Source organism: Carettochelys insculpta, chromosome 16, assembly GCF_033958435.1.
Source record: "Carettochelys insculpta isolate YL-2023 chromosome 16, ASM3395843v1, whole genome shotgun sequence".
Classification (NCBI taxonomy): Eukaryota; Metazoa; Chordata; order Testudines; family Carettochelyidae; genus Carettochelys; species Carettochelys insculpta.
Window position 1 is genome coordinate 14,926,222 of NC_134152.1, and position 16,712 is coordinate 14,942,933.

Consider the following 16,712-nt stretch of genomic DNA (forward strand, 5'->3'; position numbering starts at 1 on the left):
TTCAAGATACATATTTTGCTGTTCACCTTTGTTTTGTCAGGATCCTGAAATCCACCATCTCATTATCACTGCAGGCCAGTTTGCCACCCACATCTACTTCCCCTACTAATTCCTCCTTGATTGTGAGCAGCAGGTCAAGCTGTGTATGGCCCCTAGTGGGTTCCTTCAGCACTTGTACCAGGCAGTTATCCCCAATGTTCTCCAAAATCTTCCTGGATTGTCTGTGTACTGCTGTATTGGTTGCCCAACAGATAGCAGGGTGATTAAAGTTCCTTATAAGACCCAAAGCCTCTGATCTGGAAGCAGCCCTTAGTTTTCTTAATTTGTCTACCACATCCACCTGATCTGGTGGTCTATAACAAACACCAACCACAACATCTTCCACTGCTGAGTTTAACCCAAAGACTCTCACAGGGCTTTTCTCCCTCTATATACTGGAGCTCTGAGCAATCCTACTGCTCTCTCACATACAGCACCACTCCTCCTTTTCTCCCCTGCCTGTTCTTCCACAACAGTTTATACCCTTCCATCACAGCATTCCAATTATGAGTCATTGCAACAAGTCTCTGTTAGCCCAATCACTTCAAACTTCTTTGACTGTGCCAGGGCTTCTAATTCTTCCTGTTTGTTGCCCACGCTTCTTGCAATCACTAATTAGCTGATTTGCCTACCTTCTCCTTTTGAATCAGGAACCTCCTTTGTTGCGCTATCCTCCTTGTGTTTCTTCCCAGTACCCCACTTCCCCCAGGGTTTAGATCACCATCCCTTGACAAATCTAGTTTAACCCCCTCCTCACTAGATTATGTCCTGCTCAATGACTCAGTTGGCAAGTACGTAACAGATGTGAATAGTGCATGTTCCTAAAATGTGCCTCCCCAAAGCATTCTGTACTCAGTGTGGACTTAAGTATTGCTGACCTGGATTTAATTAACATATCTCCATCCTCTCCCCACTCTCCTGGTAGATGAACAAACAATGCAGATCTAGATTCTGGTTACTAACTGTTCTATTTTTTTACAGTTGAGATTGGGCTAAACTAAATCACTAGCTGTGACCACGCCCACCTTTGGGATGTTTCAGAATCCAGGGATGGATATCAGCTTTGTAGTTGGAAGTGTCTGCGCTTAGTTAAAAACTTCAAAATGGCCATGCTAATGGCCAAATCAAAGAATACTAATAAGGCACCGAAATGCATATTCAGTGCCTCATTAGCATGCCAGCAGCCACAGCACTTCAAAAGTGCCATGATTCACTCCTGTGTGGCTCATCTAAACTGGGGTCCTTTCGGAAAGGCCCCCACCAACATCGAAATGCCCTTATTCCTATGAGACTCAGGGTTCCAAGGTTAAATATTTCTGCAGACCACTTTGATATTGTACTAATTGAATTAGGATCTTCACTTTGAGGACTTTCACTTTACCTGATGTAGTGCAATGCATGCACGTACACAGTGTGCGTGTATAGCATTCAAATGACCATTTGGTATCATTAACTGAGGGGATATTCAGAAAAAAAGCAGTGTCCTTTAGCTATCTAAAAAATCAATATCCCATAAAGAACACGGCAGGAAGGGCCTTGTTTTTGGCCCAATTATAAATGACACTAATTTGCTCTGTCACCAGGGTAGCTCTAACGTGCTTCAATGAGTGCAGGAGATAAATATTTTTCTTAACTCACAGAAAAATATGTAAAAGATTAAAATTGAGCCATATATCAAACTATCCAGTCAGCCTTTCCTCAGTGGCAGCTTTTGCCCTTAACTTTGGGATGCCTGTTGATTCCCAGAGGTTATGTTGCTTATGTTTAATTGTGCTCTTTATAACACCATGCAAATTGGTTATATGTGTACAAAATTATATACCGATGTATGTTAAGCCATATTGCAACTAGTAAAACAAAATAATAGCAGCATGACCTGTGTAATCCTAACATTTGTAGTTCCAAAGCTGTTAATAAAATGTAAAGTTATTTCTTGTCTAAACCTCATTTAAAAAAGCTAGCTTTTATCAAAGCGTAAATTGTCTGTTAGAAGTTAAGAAGCGAGTGCTTAAATCTTACTGTTTTTTATTAATCTTGCTTGTTTTATTAGTTGAGCTCTTAGGAATAAGGGGATTTTGATGTTGGTTGCTGAGATCCTTTCGAAAAGGACCCCAGTGTAGACAGGCCCCGCGGGAGTGAACTGCAGCACTTTCAAAGTGCCGTGGTCGCTGGCATGCTAATGAGTCGCAGAATATGCATTTCAGTGCCTCATTAGTATTCTTCGATTTGGTCATTAGCATGGCCATTTCAAAGTTTTTACTGAGTGTTCACGCAGCCATAGAAACAGATCAGAATTGGAGGCAAACTTTTGTAAAATTAGTGACCTTAGTTTTGCCTAAAGCTATTTACTATATTTGACAAGTGGTGGTTTGTGGATTGCAGAAGTGGACTAACTGTAGTGCAACTTCAGAAGTTCTTTGTAACCAAAAACAACTTACCACGTATCTTGTAAAGATTTTAAGTAGATTTTACCTAACAACTTTGGCCCCTCAGACCAATCTGACTCTTTGAAGCCAGGTTCTTTTCTGGGAACTCAAAACTGAAATAAGTTCATAAGAAAGTTGAGAAAGCAATGGTTACCAAATGAACAGTTAGTTCTCTCTTTTCAGATCTGTTGCCCTTGCTTCATATTTATAAGCCAGCAACAACATTGTTAGGCATTATGTGGCCAATAGTTTTGTCCCAAGTTTTATGGTATTGTCTGTGGCCATATAACTTATTGTATAACAATATGACTGGAGAAGTAACTTTCTTTCAATAGTCTTTCTCTTTCCTAGTCCACAAGATGATTTTCTTTTTCTAGACTCAAGGAATTGGAAGGGTAATGACAAGTGTGTATGTTCATTCCCCTGTGAATTCAAGTGCTGGGGGAAAAATAAATAACAAGCAGTCGTGTAGCATCTTGAAGAGTAACACATTTATGTATTAGGTCCTGAGCTTTCATGGGTAAGACCCACTGCCTCAGATTTGACACAGACAGTTAGAGCCCAAGGTTTCTATAGTGAGATGGGGAGTGGGGAGAGGAAGGTGGAAAAAAAGGGGGGGTCATCTGTCACTAATAGGACCAGTAAAAGAAGCAAATTAGTTTAAGTGGCCTGTGTGCCAGTCCTGTGACCATCAAAGGTGAGGAAATTGCCCTTGTAATGCATAAGATAATTGACAGCATTGTTAAGGCTTGATTTAAAAGTGTTAAATTTGGCAATGTGTATTTTGCACCCACTTGTAAGGCTATGACCTAACCTTTTGCTAGTTTGAGATTAAAAGACCTGATTTGACCCAGTTTAGGTTTAACGTGAGCTGCTTTTCCGTCAAGTTGGCACACTGTCACTGTTCCCGGGGGAGGCTACAAATTGCTTCTTTAAAAAAAAATCAAGAGGGAAACTTGCAAACGAGTAACACCATGCAAAGGAGTAACACAAGAAAAATTGTCTTGTTTTGTTAATGGACAAGATGGTATTACAGGTCTCAGAGGTTGCTGCTGGTTTTACTCAACTGTAGTTTTGTTGTACAGATGTCTGCTTTAGCAGCAGCACTGTTCTATGACTGCTTATTGGCAGTCCCTGCAGCGAATGGTATAGAGAATATAGTAGGCCCTCCAACTCAGAGCTGTTGCACATTCATAGGGCAGTGTGGGGAGAGCTTGGCCATGCTGTACTCACTGTGGGGATAAAGCAGGAATGCCAGTCTCCAGGGCTGCCAGTCAGACCTTTCGTCAACACCAATATTCAGCTGCAAATAATTTATTTTAAAAGTATTTTTCTTTTTTTTAAATTGGTATCTTTTCAGTAAGCGCATTAGTGCATTGCAGAACAAATGTTTTCTTTGTTGGGGTGAGTGCTATCATACTATTACAGTTTACTTTGTTAGCAGGGCTGTAAAGAAGCTTTTCTGTCTTTGAACAGCAGAGATACAGGAGGCAAAAACCAAGTGTTCTGTTGAACTTGGTGTTAGCACCACCTCCTGATCATTTAGTGGCATGAGTGTACTGATAGCACGTAGATTGGTATGCATGTATGACTAGATAACTAACTGACTGCCTGTTAGCTTTCTCTCCTTTTTTACTAATATGTCTATGGTGCTCACCCTTTCATTCCTACTAGGTAGATAGATCTCAGGCTCATGATGCCACTCACATACTAACTATATATCATATTTGACATTAATGTTTAATATAAAACATTGAACAGTAAATATTAAAGCTATTGATGGTTAAATCAGTAAAGTTATTTTAATGTTGAAGTCATTATTACTGCATGCTGTAGTCTGTTAAACAAGTACTGCATTCTCAGCAAAAGTGCAGCTTGAAGATCTACAGATTGAACCTCTCTGGTCCAGCACCCTTGGGACCTGACTGGTGCTGAATGAGAGAATGTGGCCAACCTGGACCTGGTGTGGCAGTGCTTCACTGTACTCGGTATTGAACCTCAGAGGCGTTTTTCATTTTGATTACGCTCCTCTGCATGACTGTATGTACTGCTACACACATCTTCCTCAGCCCCCAGTTTTTCTTATTGAGCCAAACACCCATGTGGGTTTTCCAGCATCCACAATGAGCACAAATTTCATAGTAATCAGGGGAAAGTCCCCAGGCATTTCTTTCCTTCCTCATTCAGTCTATAGCCATATGTCCAGTACTGCCCTATTTCACATGTGGTCCTGGTCTCAGCTCAATAAAATACCACAGCCAGCATATACCCAATCAATTTGACAAATCCCACTCCCAACACCCCATTCTGCCAGATGAGCAAGTCACCTGCAAACACTGTGTTCCCAAAGTGAGTACTTAGTCCCGGGAATGCAAAGTCACCAGCCTTTGTCCCTCTGTTCCCATCTGCATTAATCTACAACCTCGTCACCAGCTCCTCTCCCAAGGCTCATTTCCCGCCTATCTTGGGTGTATTCCCCAGCCAGCTGGGGATGGTCTCCCCATCAAACCTGACCCGTTTCCTCTTTCTCTGCTCCCCCTGACATTCCTTTCCTACTGGTGACTCCTGTGCCTTGAGGTCAACCCCATTTTCTTTATCTAGCTTGGGCTTGGTCTACACTAGGCAAGTAAGTTGCTTGTAGATACGCGATTCTCACTACAGCAGTTGCGTAACTAGAGTCAACTTATCTGGCCACCTTCACAGTGGGAGGTTGATGGGAGAAACTCTCCCATTTGCCTCCCTTAGTCTTTGCACTGTTGCGTTCAGGGACTAGCGGCCGTTCCCAGATAGTTCGATTTCACGTCTGTATCAGGGGCTGCAAAATCTAACTCCAGAAGCTCAACCCCGCAGCATCTCTGGCTACACCCGTGAGGCCAATTGCCAGAAGCCAGTCTTAGCTGTTGCTCCGAGCCACAGGAGAAGGTGGCAAGTGCAAGGCTGAGCATTCTTCAACTTTCTAATGGCAGCACTAGGGATTCTAAATCCTCAGCACCTCACTGATGTTGCCCCGACTGTATGGGGGCCCATGCTATGGGGTCTGGCCAGGAGGGAGGGTGCAGGAACAGGCTGGGAATTGGGGGTCTGGGAGGGACGATGCAGGAGTGGGCTGTCACTGGGTGATTTGGGGGGGGGTTGAGGTGTGGCTACAAGGGGGATTTAGGATGAGGGGCCTGGAAGGGAGGGGCAGGGTGGGGGTGGTCATCCATATGGGAGGGGGCACAGGAGCTGTGTGGGGTCAGGACAACACATATGCAATTATCTTTGCACCACCCCTGACCACACAGAGGTCTGTGCCCTCTTCCGCCCCCCTGCCCCTCCTCCCCCCGCTCCCAGGCACTGCCCTCTGCTGCTCTGATTGATTCTGGCCAATCAGAGCAGCAGTAGGAAGCCTTTGGGCAGGCTGCCAAGGTCACTGCTGCTCCCGCTCCCTGCTCCCAGCTGGAGCAGAGGTGGGAGCTGCTTCCGGCTCCCCTGAGCCCTAGCAGAGCCCACAGTCTGGAACCAGACTGCTGCTTGCCTGATCCAGCCCACAAGGCACAGACACCACACCCTCCACCCTGCTGCAGGCCAGCCACCATGAATGGGAGCCCCAAGCCTTGGGGTCCAGATCCAGACAAGCTGCAGTCTGCTGGATGTGGACTGTAGGCTGGGGGTTCCCCACCCCTGCCCTAGGAGCAAAGTGCACTCTGTGCTGCACTGGTATACTATTGTAACAGGAAGTCCTCACTTTAGCTAATGACTAACCAACACCTCCCACAGCACTTAACTTTCAGTAAGAGGCTTCCCACCCTTTAGTTAATGTAAGCCTGTTTACCTTACAAGGGCTGAGACTATCAGGCAGTATGGGTACAAAAGGAAAATGCTTCTGAATTCAGTGGTCATTTTGGTTGTGCACTGAACACAGGACTGGTTCCTGCATGATTACAGAACTGCAGTAAAGTGGAACATTTTTCAGTTTGTGTGATTAGAGGATAGCTGGAGCCAGGCAGTGATGGACAAATTGTGGAAATAAATTCAGGTTGTGCAGGTGGTGTTGGAGAGAGGGCTTCGGTTCCTTTGACCACGGGATTCTGTTTTGGGCACAAGGATTACTAGGAAGCAATGGGATCCACCTTACGAAGAGAGGAAAGAGCATCTTTGCCAACCTAGTGAGGAGGGCTTTAAACTAGGTTTGCTGGGGGAGAAAGTAGGCCAATCAGCAAATTATCTAAAGTGTTTATACATAAATGCAAGAAGCCTGGGAAACAAGCAGGAAGAATTAGAAGCCCAGTCAAAAATGTATGAGGTGCCCGGAATAATGGCCACTTGGTGAGATGACTCACGTAGCTGGAGCGCAGGCATGGAAGGGTATGAACTGTTGAGGAAGACAGGCAGGGGAGGAAAGGGCAATGAATTTTCATTGCCCTTCGCTAGACCTTCTCTAATGCATCCACATCCTTTCTATAGGGGGGTGGGGGGCAGAACTGGACACAATACTCCAGATGTGGCCTCACCAGTGTTGCATAGAGGGGAGTAATAATGTCTCTAGATCTGCTGTAAATGTTCCCCGTTAGTGCACACAATATGCTATTAGCCCTCTTGGCTGCAAGGACTTACAAGCTAGCTCCCAGGATCCCTTGGGCTCTCAGCTCCTATCCTGTCCTGCAAGCTCCCACTGTACAGTGCAGAGGGAGGGAGGGAGTGATTTGGGCCCCTTCTGACTTTGGACTCAGTATCACAGAGCCATTGGTGCCATGGTAGATCCGCTACTGAGCTGTGCAGTGAAAGAAGCTTCTCAGTCAACACCAGAACTGCATTAGCTCCTTGAGCTGGAAGTTCATATTAGCTCTGGCCTTGCTGCGTCGATATGGTGAAATACATCGCCTACACAGGAGCTTAGAAAGTAGCAGCATTGATAAAAATGGCTTAGAAACATTTTCTACTGTCAAGGGACCTTAGCCAGGAAACTGGGGCTAGCGCCATATTTTTCTGATTAACCACCACGGACAAAAGCAAATCATTCTCCTATGAACATCTTGAAAAATAACATCTACCTTCCCATTCCACTGTCACAGGCAATGTGGAATTAGACTACTTAAAGCATTATTGGTAAAGCACCTATAATCTTGCTAGGTAGGTGTTGAAGGAAATAGCATAGAAGGTAAAAATCTCAAGCAAGTTTTTCTATTTCCATGTCTCCACCTTGGTCTTCTGTCCAGCAGACAGGCACATTGATTTGCCAAGAAGTTACAGACATTTTGAAATGTAACTATTTGTTCGGAGTACCCCAAAACTCCTGCTTTTTCTAGGGGTCTGGTTACATGACAGAAATAAACAGGGCCTTATCATGGACATTTCAGAACTGAGTACTGCTTCCTTTGCTCTCCTTCCTAGCTAGGGAGCACTTTTAATTCTTGTTATATTTTCCTTGGTTTGTCCCCAGGGGGATGGAAAGTTCTCAGATACTGCAGAATGATATGGGGACCCTGTGACTGCAGCATTATTGCAAGATGACTTCTCACTTGTCCTTTGGCTGTCAGAGTGCCTTTTCTAAAGAACTGGCTAATTAAGATTCTCTGTGATGGAGTTTATGTGGAAATCAACAGTTTCTCTTACACAATTTCTTAGAGGAATAAATTATACTGACTGCTGGAACAAATCTAGTTTTGCATTTACATAGTCATTAGCAGAAAAGTAAACACTGTATTGCTCATAATCTACTCTGAGTTTCTGGGCACTCATGCAAATGAATTGTCATCCACACTAGTGCACATGGAAAGGGGAGTGAAAGCAGAACTGCAGGAAGGGAAAGAGGTGTGCTGCTGGTAGTGGGATGCTAGAGTGCAGGTGTTTTCTCTTTTTAAGTGGTATGCTGATTGTGTTTCATAATGGGAAGCAGCTGGGAGAGCACAAGGAACAGCTATTTTTCACCATTGCAAAAGTCCCACTTTTGGGGACCATTTAGTATAGTGGATTAGACACGAATCTTTCCAGAACAGATCAAATATATTAACTGGATTCCCACAGAACAACAAAAGATAGAACTCGCATTGTGCCATAAAACCTTCTAGGTTAGTGTATTGACAGAGCAGCCAGAGTTTACTGGTCTGGGGTGCGAGAGTGACAAAGTGATTGTTTTAATTGTATTCAAATTATGGTTCAAGGTTTGGGATGAAAATGAGATGATGTAACTAAAGAGGAGGGGAAAACAACAGGTGGTTCTTATTTTAAAATAAAAGTTACTCTTACATTAGAATTATCCTGATATGATTTTAATACAAAGACAAGTAAATGAAATAATTAAACTTTCTTCAGAGTCTTTAGCTTGAAAAACTTTTCTTCTTATAATTTGTGTTGTAATTCCTGGTATCCTTGGATGCTGTTGCTCTCTTCCATACTGTTGCTTCTAGGTTGCCAACCAGGCTTTTTCAGAGGCAGAAAGAGATTTGTCATCTTCTGGGTTGACAGTTGCCATTAGCAGCAAATTCAAACTGCAAGTAAAAGATGACTCAATGCTAGACAATAACAGAGAGGTAGACAATGCTAGACAGCGTGCTCGGAAATCTTAGATGATAAAAAGCAATTAGTAAATCAGATTATAAAAGTAGTATAATCAAATCTCACATTCAACAAAGTCATCCACAAAAGGATCAATGGAAATAAAATTTCACTGGATTAAACCAAAGCAAGATGCAAAGTATTATTTAAACTATAAATACATGACTTTGTACATGAAAATAAATTCAGATACGTTGATGGCCTTCCCCTGTGGTCATGTGCAAAAGAATCATATATATTTGTAGTTTGTGTAGCTTGTTAAAATGTAATTGTATGTTTGTACTCACCAAATCAATTTTTTTGTGGTGGCAGTGAGTTTACACATGCTAGGGAATAATTCTTCGTTTTATTTCATGTACCAAGAGAGCTTCCATTTTCTCATTTCCAAGCCTCAGCAGTGCATATAGCAGACAAATTAGCACAAATCTAAGTGCTTCACAGAATCCAAAGGCTAGGAGAGACCTCAGGAGGTCATCAAGTCCAGCCCCCTGCCACCTCGCTAGGTAATGCATTCCAGTGCTTCACCTTGCTCCTGGTGAAATAGTTTTTCCAAATATCCAACCTAGATACCCCATCCCCCACTGTAACTTGAGACCACTGACCTTTGTTCTTCCATCCATCACTACTGAGAACATTCTCTCTCTATCCTCTTTCGAACCCCCTTCAGGAAGTTGAAGGCTGCTATTAAATTGCCCCTCACTCTTCTCTTCTGCAAATGAAATAAACCCTAATTCCTCAGCTTCTCCTCACAGGCCATGTGCTCCAGCCACCTAATCATTTTGGTTGCCTTCCACTGGACCTTCTCCAACCTATCCACATCCTTTCTATACTGGAGGGCCCAGAACTGGGTGCAGCACTCCAGATGTAGCCTCACCAGTGCCAAATAAATCCTGGCAACTGCCTAATTCTTTCATCTGCATAATCCTATCAATTACAGTAAATGCTTTTCTTTGCAGTAAACAAGTTGTTAAAGGATCATTACATCTTAAATTATTATTGGATAAGCATGGCAGAACAATAGTTTTTATTTTTGTTTCCCTTCATGGTCTCATCAAGTGAAAGTGATATAAGAACACATCACATTTCAGAGGGAGACTCTTCTTTTCTTCTAAATAAATAAAAGACTGTAGTCTACATGTAAAAAAAGCGTTAATTATTGGACACAGTCTCAAAGATTCAGATGGCCCTTTTTTCTCAGCCTCATGTGTTTCCATATCTGAAACCGTTCTTTATTGTGTTTGTTCGGCATTATAGGCCACCTAAAGAACCATGTCTGCAGTTATAGTAGGGTTTTCATTATTAGCTACTATAATGAATAAACAGCACATACAGTCCAAAAAGGGTGCTGTTATCTATAATATCTGGAAACAAAGAGAGAAAAGGTAGTTGAGGTGTGTTGGAATAATTTGGGAATGTATGTGATTATTTATACATCTAACCTACAAGAGGTACCAAAACATTGTTATTCTGCCAACACAGGTAGCTGTTTGTTTAGCTACTAGCATTCCCCACTTGTGGTTACAATGCAGAAGGATCAGCACTAGAGCTGTAGTCAACCGAGGCAGAGAACAGATGATTCCATACAGTGTACATAGGAATAAGAGTAGTTGTCTTTTGCCATTGGGAAATGATAACCATAATTCAGTTGCTTTGAAGAAAGAGAACAGTTAGGTATCAGGAATGTAGGTGGAATAGTGGGCCTGATTCTAATTTTCACATCAGCATAAATCAGGAGTAAGTCTGTGGCAATATTAAGTAGAAGCCTAGTCTTTCTCTAAATGACTCAAGAGTAAGAAATTTGGCACTCAGGCTTAAATGGCTACAAGACCCCAGAATCCTTTCAAAAGTTGCATACCTTTACATTTTAAATAGCAGCAGAGATGGATTTGAAATAACTGATGGTCACACTATTAAAACAACTATTTTAATCTTGGACTTCCACAGAACAATTAAGGAAGACGAGCAGATCTCATTAAAAGAATGGAAGGAAGGGAAACCTTTTTGTTTTGTTTGTTTTGAATAATAAAATTTATATTTTTGATAAAATGAGACCACATAAATTATTCAGAAGAAAAACAAAGGATGAAAGCAAAAATAGTGTTAGAAAACTATGAAAAAAATCAGAATCTCTTTATAATACTATAAAATGCTTTCACTAAGCAAACTGAGTGGAAAGAAAGTATCCAGCAGGGAATAAGAAACCAGAGATTGTGGTGATCTACTGACTGAAAAACAAGATGGAGGGACAAAACTGACTATGGAAATATGCAAAAAACAGTGAGAAATGCTGTTTCCATGATTACTTTTAGACTCATTACGAGATAACATTTATACGTCAGTCCAAATCCAAGGCATCCTTCAGTCTGCGTAGACTATGGATCGCGCCCTTCATAACTCCATTTAAGATGGTCATTTGCATGTTGACTGTGACTGTGGAGGCCCACACGAGAGTGACAGTCCTTGCTACATCTGCTGCATATGTAGTGGGTTTCTGGCAGGTCCTTGCTGTCCTTTCCATGGGCTCGCTTCTCCTCTGCCAGCTGTCTGATCTTCATCTCGCCCTTCTGAAGGCCCTTGTGTAGTTCCTGCTTCCAGCTGCTGCGGTCGTCTGACAGCTCTTCCCAACTATCTGGGTCGATGTCTACCTCCTTGAGGTCCCTCTTGCAGACGTCTTTGTAGTGCAACTGGGGATGTCTGGGAGGTCTTTTGCCAGAGGCTAGCTCGCCTTACAGGATTGTCTTTTGGGATCCTTCCATCATTCATCCTGTGGACGTGGCCAAGCCAGCGGAGCTGCTGCTGCCTGAGGAGAGTATGCATGGTTGGAATTCCAGCTTGCTCAAGGACAGTGTTGTTGGGCACTCTGTCCTTCCGTGATATCCCAAGAATGCACCTGAGGCAGCGCAAGTGGAAGACATTCAGCCTCTTTTCCTGGCAGGCGTACAAAGTCCAAGACTCGCTGCCGTAGAGGAGGGTGCTGAGGATGCAGGCTCTGTAGACTTGCATTTTGGTGTGAGTGTACAGCTTGTTGTTCCACACTCTCTTGCTAAGTCCGAACAGAGTTGTGGCTGCTTTTCCAATCCTCATGGTTAGCTCAGACTCCAGCCACAGGGTGTCAGTGATGGTGGACCTGAGGTAATTAAACTCGTGGACGACCTCTAGCGTGTAATTGTCAGTGCTGATTGATGGAGGTTCAGCAACGTCCTGACCAAGTATGTTTGTCTTCTCTAGGCTGATGGTAAGCCCGAAGCCCTTGCATGCTTTGGAGAACTGATCCAGCATTTTTGAAGGTGGCCTTCTGTGTGTGTCACTACAGCAGCGTCGTCTGCAAACAGCACGTCTCTAACGAGCACTTCCCGCACCTTAGACTTAGCCTTCAGCTTTACAAGATTAAACAGTTTCCCATCAGATCTTGTGTGCAAAAAGGTGCCCTCTGTTGAGGATCCAAAGGCTTCAGGAGGAGTGCGAAGAAGATCCCGAACAATGTCGGAGCAAGGACACATCCTTGTTTGATGCCACGCCTGATGCTGAAGGCATCCGATTATGTGCCATCATATTGGATGGTTCCTCTCGTGTCTTCGTGGAAAGACTGGATCATCTTGAGCAGCCGTGGTGGACAGCCTGTCTTGTGGAGCAATTTAAACAGTCCATCCCTGCTGACCGAGTCGAAAGCCTTCGTCAGGTCGATGAAGGCGACATAGAGTGGCTTCCTCTGCTCCCTGCACTTCTTCTGCAGCTGCCTCAGGGAGAAGATCATGTCAATGGTAGATATCTCAGTGTGGAATCCGCACCGGGATTCAGGATACACCCTCTCAGCGAGCTTCTGGAGTCTGCCAAGGATGACACGAGCGAACAATTTACCAGTGATACTTAGGAGGGAGATTCCACGGTAATTGTTGCAGTCACTTCTGTCTCCTTTGTTCTTATACAAGGTTACAATGTTGGCATCCCGCATATCCTATGGAACCTCACCCTCTCTCCAGCGCAGGCACAGCAGCTCACATAGGGGTTCCAGGAGTGTGTCCAAGGCACACTTGATTACCTCTGGTGGTATACCATCCTGGCCTGGGGCCTTTCCTACTACTGTGCTGTCAATAGCTTTCTTCAATTCGACCACAGTTGGTTCCTGGTCCAGCTTGTCCATGACTGACAGGAGCTCGACAGCATTGAGGGCTGTATCAACCACAGTGTTCTCCCATGAGTACAGTTCGGAGCAGTGCTCGACCCATTGCTCCATCTGTTTGGCTTTGTCAGTGATGACTTCACCAGATTTGGATTTCAGAGGTGCCATCTTATTCTGGATGGGTCCCATTGCCTTCTTTATGCCCTCATACATTCCCCTGAGATTACCAGAGCCAGCACAGGTCTGGATACTGCTACATAGCTTAAGCCAGTAGTTGTTGGCACAGCACTTGGCTGTCTGCTGTACTATTTTTCTGGCTACTCTGAGTGCTTGCTGGGTAGTCTCACTCGGTGAGCATCTATACTCCAGAAGTGCAGTGCACTTTTTTTCGATGACTGAAATCATCTCATCAGAGTTAGCTTCGAACCAGTCATTTGTGTTTCCAACTCTTCCTCTAGACACTGACAAGGCCGTATTGTAGATTGTGTCCCTCAGATGCTGCCATCTGGATGTCGCATCAGCACTCCCAGGGCTGCTGCACAAATTTTCCTCAAGGGTCTCTCTGAACATTTCAGCTTTTTCTGAGTTTGCCATCTTTCTAGCATCAATGCGAGGCCTTCCAGCTGGTTTAGAATGGTGCAGCTTCTTGGGTCTCAGCTTGAGCTTGGAGAGACTAGCGAATGATCTGTATCACAATTGGCACTATGGTAGCTGTTCTCTACGTCAATCAAGCAAGAGCTTATAACCGGTATCTGTTGCCTCCCATGTTCGTTCAACGCTGTTAAACATTGCTGGAGTACCTCTCCAGGCGCGAGCCTGGGCAATTTTTATGGAGACCCTGGGCTGCCCAGACATCAGGCTCCCCCTCTCGGCTCTACTGATATAGTCCAAAGGAAAGGATAACCTCTATGTCTGGTACCAGCTCAGCTGCAGGAGTTGCGGGGACAGTGCCAGAAGTTGACAGAACTGCCTTAGGACTCCCCTCCGGATCTTCTGTCAGGGTTTACTCCCTTAGCCTTACTCCTTCCCAGGATAACCCACAAGGCAGTGGGGCGTCTTCCTCCGCCTTCACAGGAGTTGTCAATTTGCAGCACCACACCTCCTGGTCTGCCACTGAGACTGTGCATTAGAAGGGAGAAGGAACAAGTCCCTCCATAAGGTCGGTATGTGAGACAGACCAGACCTCCCTCACTGTGTTTTGCCTGCGAGCTGGCGCAGTTGCCCGGGGGATGACATCACTGTAATGCACAACAGCTGCTAGGAGCCAACAGTGAGAGTTGAATGGTGAGTGAGGACCAGTGTTTCCGTCTGCCTGAAAAGGCGCAGCTGCCGGAGAGTCAAAGGTACTACCTCTACCCAGACAACCTATATCCTATACTTACATCAGTACTCATAGGGGAAGCCATGGTTGTCTGTAGCTTCATGAAAAAACAAATAGTCCTGTAGCACCTTAACAAATTATTTAATAAATAATATTGTTAATCTTTAAGATGCTACCAAAGTGCTTGCTGTTTTGTGTGTGTGTGTGTGTGTGTGAGAGAGAGAATACATCCATACTGGCATCCTTGGCACAGTGTTTGGAATGAACTGATATGAAACTTACCACACTGAGAAGGAACTTCCAAGAGGACAAAATTTCTACTGCACAAATGAACAAATGCAGCTGCCAAGCTGCAGACAGCTTTCAACTCATTGGAATCACAAGCATCACGTACACACATGCTGTAGAATGGTTCAGGATCCACCTTAAACATGAACAGAATTATAAGTAAAGTTTTAATTACATGAAGCACAAGTACACAGCTCTTCTAACAGAGTGGTAATAATTTAGAATGTGAATAAACTTTCCAACTAAAGACAATAGATGTAAAGAGAGCAGACTGTGGCAAGCTCAGGGAGTTGGTAGCTAAGATTCCATGGGCCACAAGTCTAATGAGAAGAAGAGTTCAAGACATTTGGTAATTTTTCAGCGACATTAAGAATACAATAGCAACTTTTTCACTGCATAGGAGAGATAAACTGTATGGCATGAAACCAGGAGATCTGCAGTGATCTAAAAATCAAAAAGGAGTTCTACAAAAAAGTGGAAATTACGTCAAATTACAAAAGAGTACTGTACACAAGTAACAAGTAACACAAATATGTTATGGACAGAGTTAGAAAGGCAAAGACATAAGATGAGAGCAAACTAACTAGAGACTAGAAAACATTCCACAAATACATTAGAAGCAAGAAGATGACCAAGGACAGGGTAAGGCCATTACTCAATGAGGGGGGACAATAATACCAGAAAATGTGGACATGGCAGAGGTGTCTAATGACTTATTGACGCATAGAATACTAGAACTGGAAGGGACCTCGAGAGGTCATCAAGTTTAGTCCCCTGCCCTCACAGCAGGACCAAGTACGCAATAGATGTCTAACCTGCTCTTAAATCTCTCCAGTGATGGAGATTCCACAACCTCCCTAGCCAGTTTATTCCAGTGTTTAACCACCCTGACAGTTAGGAAGCTTTTCCTAATGTCCAACCTAAACCTTCCTTGCTGCAATTTAAGCCTATTGCTCCTTGTCCTATCCTCAGAGGCCAAGGAGAACAATTTTTCTCCCACCTCCTTGCAACGCTCTTTTAGGTACTTGAAAACCGCTATCATGTCCCCTCTTAGTCTTTGTTCCAGTTTTCACTAAGTAGGCTTAACAGTGAATGCCAGTGAAAATGGGGGAGCACTGGAAGCTAAAACAGGGAGAGAACAAGCTATAATTTACTTAGGCAAGTTAGATGTCTTGGAGTCACCAGGGCCTGATGGAATGCCTCCTGGTATATTTAAGTAGCTGACTGAGGATGTATCTCAGCCATTAGTTATTATGTTTGAAAAGTCATTCCAGAAAACTGGAAAAGGGAAAATATGGTACCCCTCTATAAAAATGGAAATAAGGACAACCCAGAGAATTACACACTTCTCAGCTTAACTTTTGTATCAGGAACAATGGAGCAAATACTTGAGCAACCTATTTGCAAGCATTTAGAAGATAAGCTGATAGTCAGCATGTATTTATCAAGAACAAAGCAGGGCTGGAGGGCTTGTTGGGAGCAGTTCAGTGAAGGGGGGTGTTTTTATTTTATTTTTTGTTTGTTGGGAGCAGCTCAGTGAGGTTCTAAACTTTTTTATTTTTTATTTATTTTCTTGTTGGTAGCAGCTCAGTGAGATTTTTTTTTGTTTGTTTTTGCTTCTCATATGTGGCCCGGACTGATTTTTCTGTGGGTCACCGCCCCCCCACTCCCCGACCAAAAAAGGTTCCCCACCCCAAATCTATATGGTGCTTGGTCCTGTCATGAGTGCACAAACTTGATGACCTCTTCAAGTCCCTTCCAGTTCTACAATTCTTTTAGGTTGTCTTGGGATGTCCATCTCAGTTGCAGGTGAGTGTTAGCATAGGTGAAATGAAGGCATTTAGACAACACTAGCAGTTTATTAAATAATTTTTCAGTAAATTAACTGTAAAAGAATGAAATCAAGAACTTCAGAGCAATCTTTTTTTCATTCCAGGTGTCTGTTTTCTAAAATGCGTATTGACACGTCTTTTATCATTAA

General features: G+C 43.6%; 1 protein-coding gene across 1 annotated transcript in view; it reads right to left on the minus strand.

Annotated features, from left to right (window-relative positions):
* Positions 1 to 8,818: 8,818 nt before the first annotated feature.
* Positions 8,819 to 16,712, minus strand: part of LOC142021855 (uncharacterized) — a 193,366-nt gene continuing 185,472 nt past the window's right edge. Inside the window, exons 71-72 of the mRNA XM_075011106.1 lie at positions 14,726 to 14,867; positions 8,819 to 8,935 (exon numbers count right to left, since the gene is read on the minus strand). Coding sequence (XP_074867207.1) covers positions 8,931 to 8,935; positions 14,726 to 14,867 — 147 coding nt within the window. The 3' untranslated portion in view covers positions 8,819 to 8,930. The remainder of the gene's footprint in view (positions 8,936 to 14,725; positions 14,868 to 16,712) is intronic.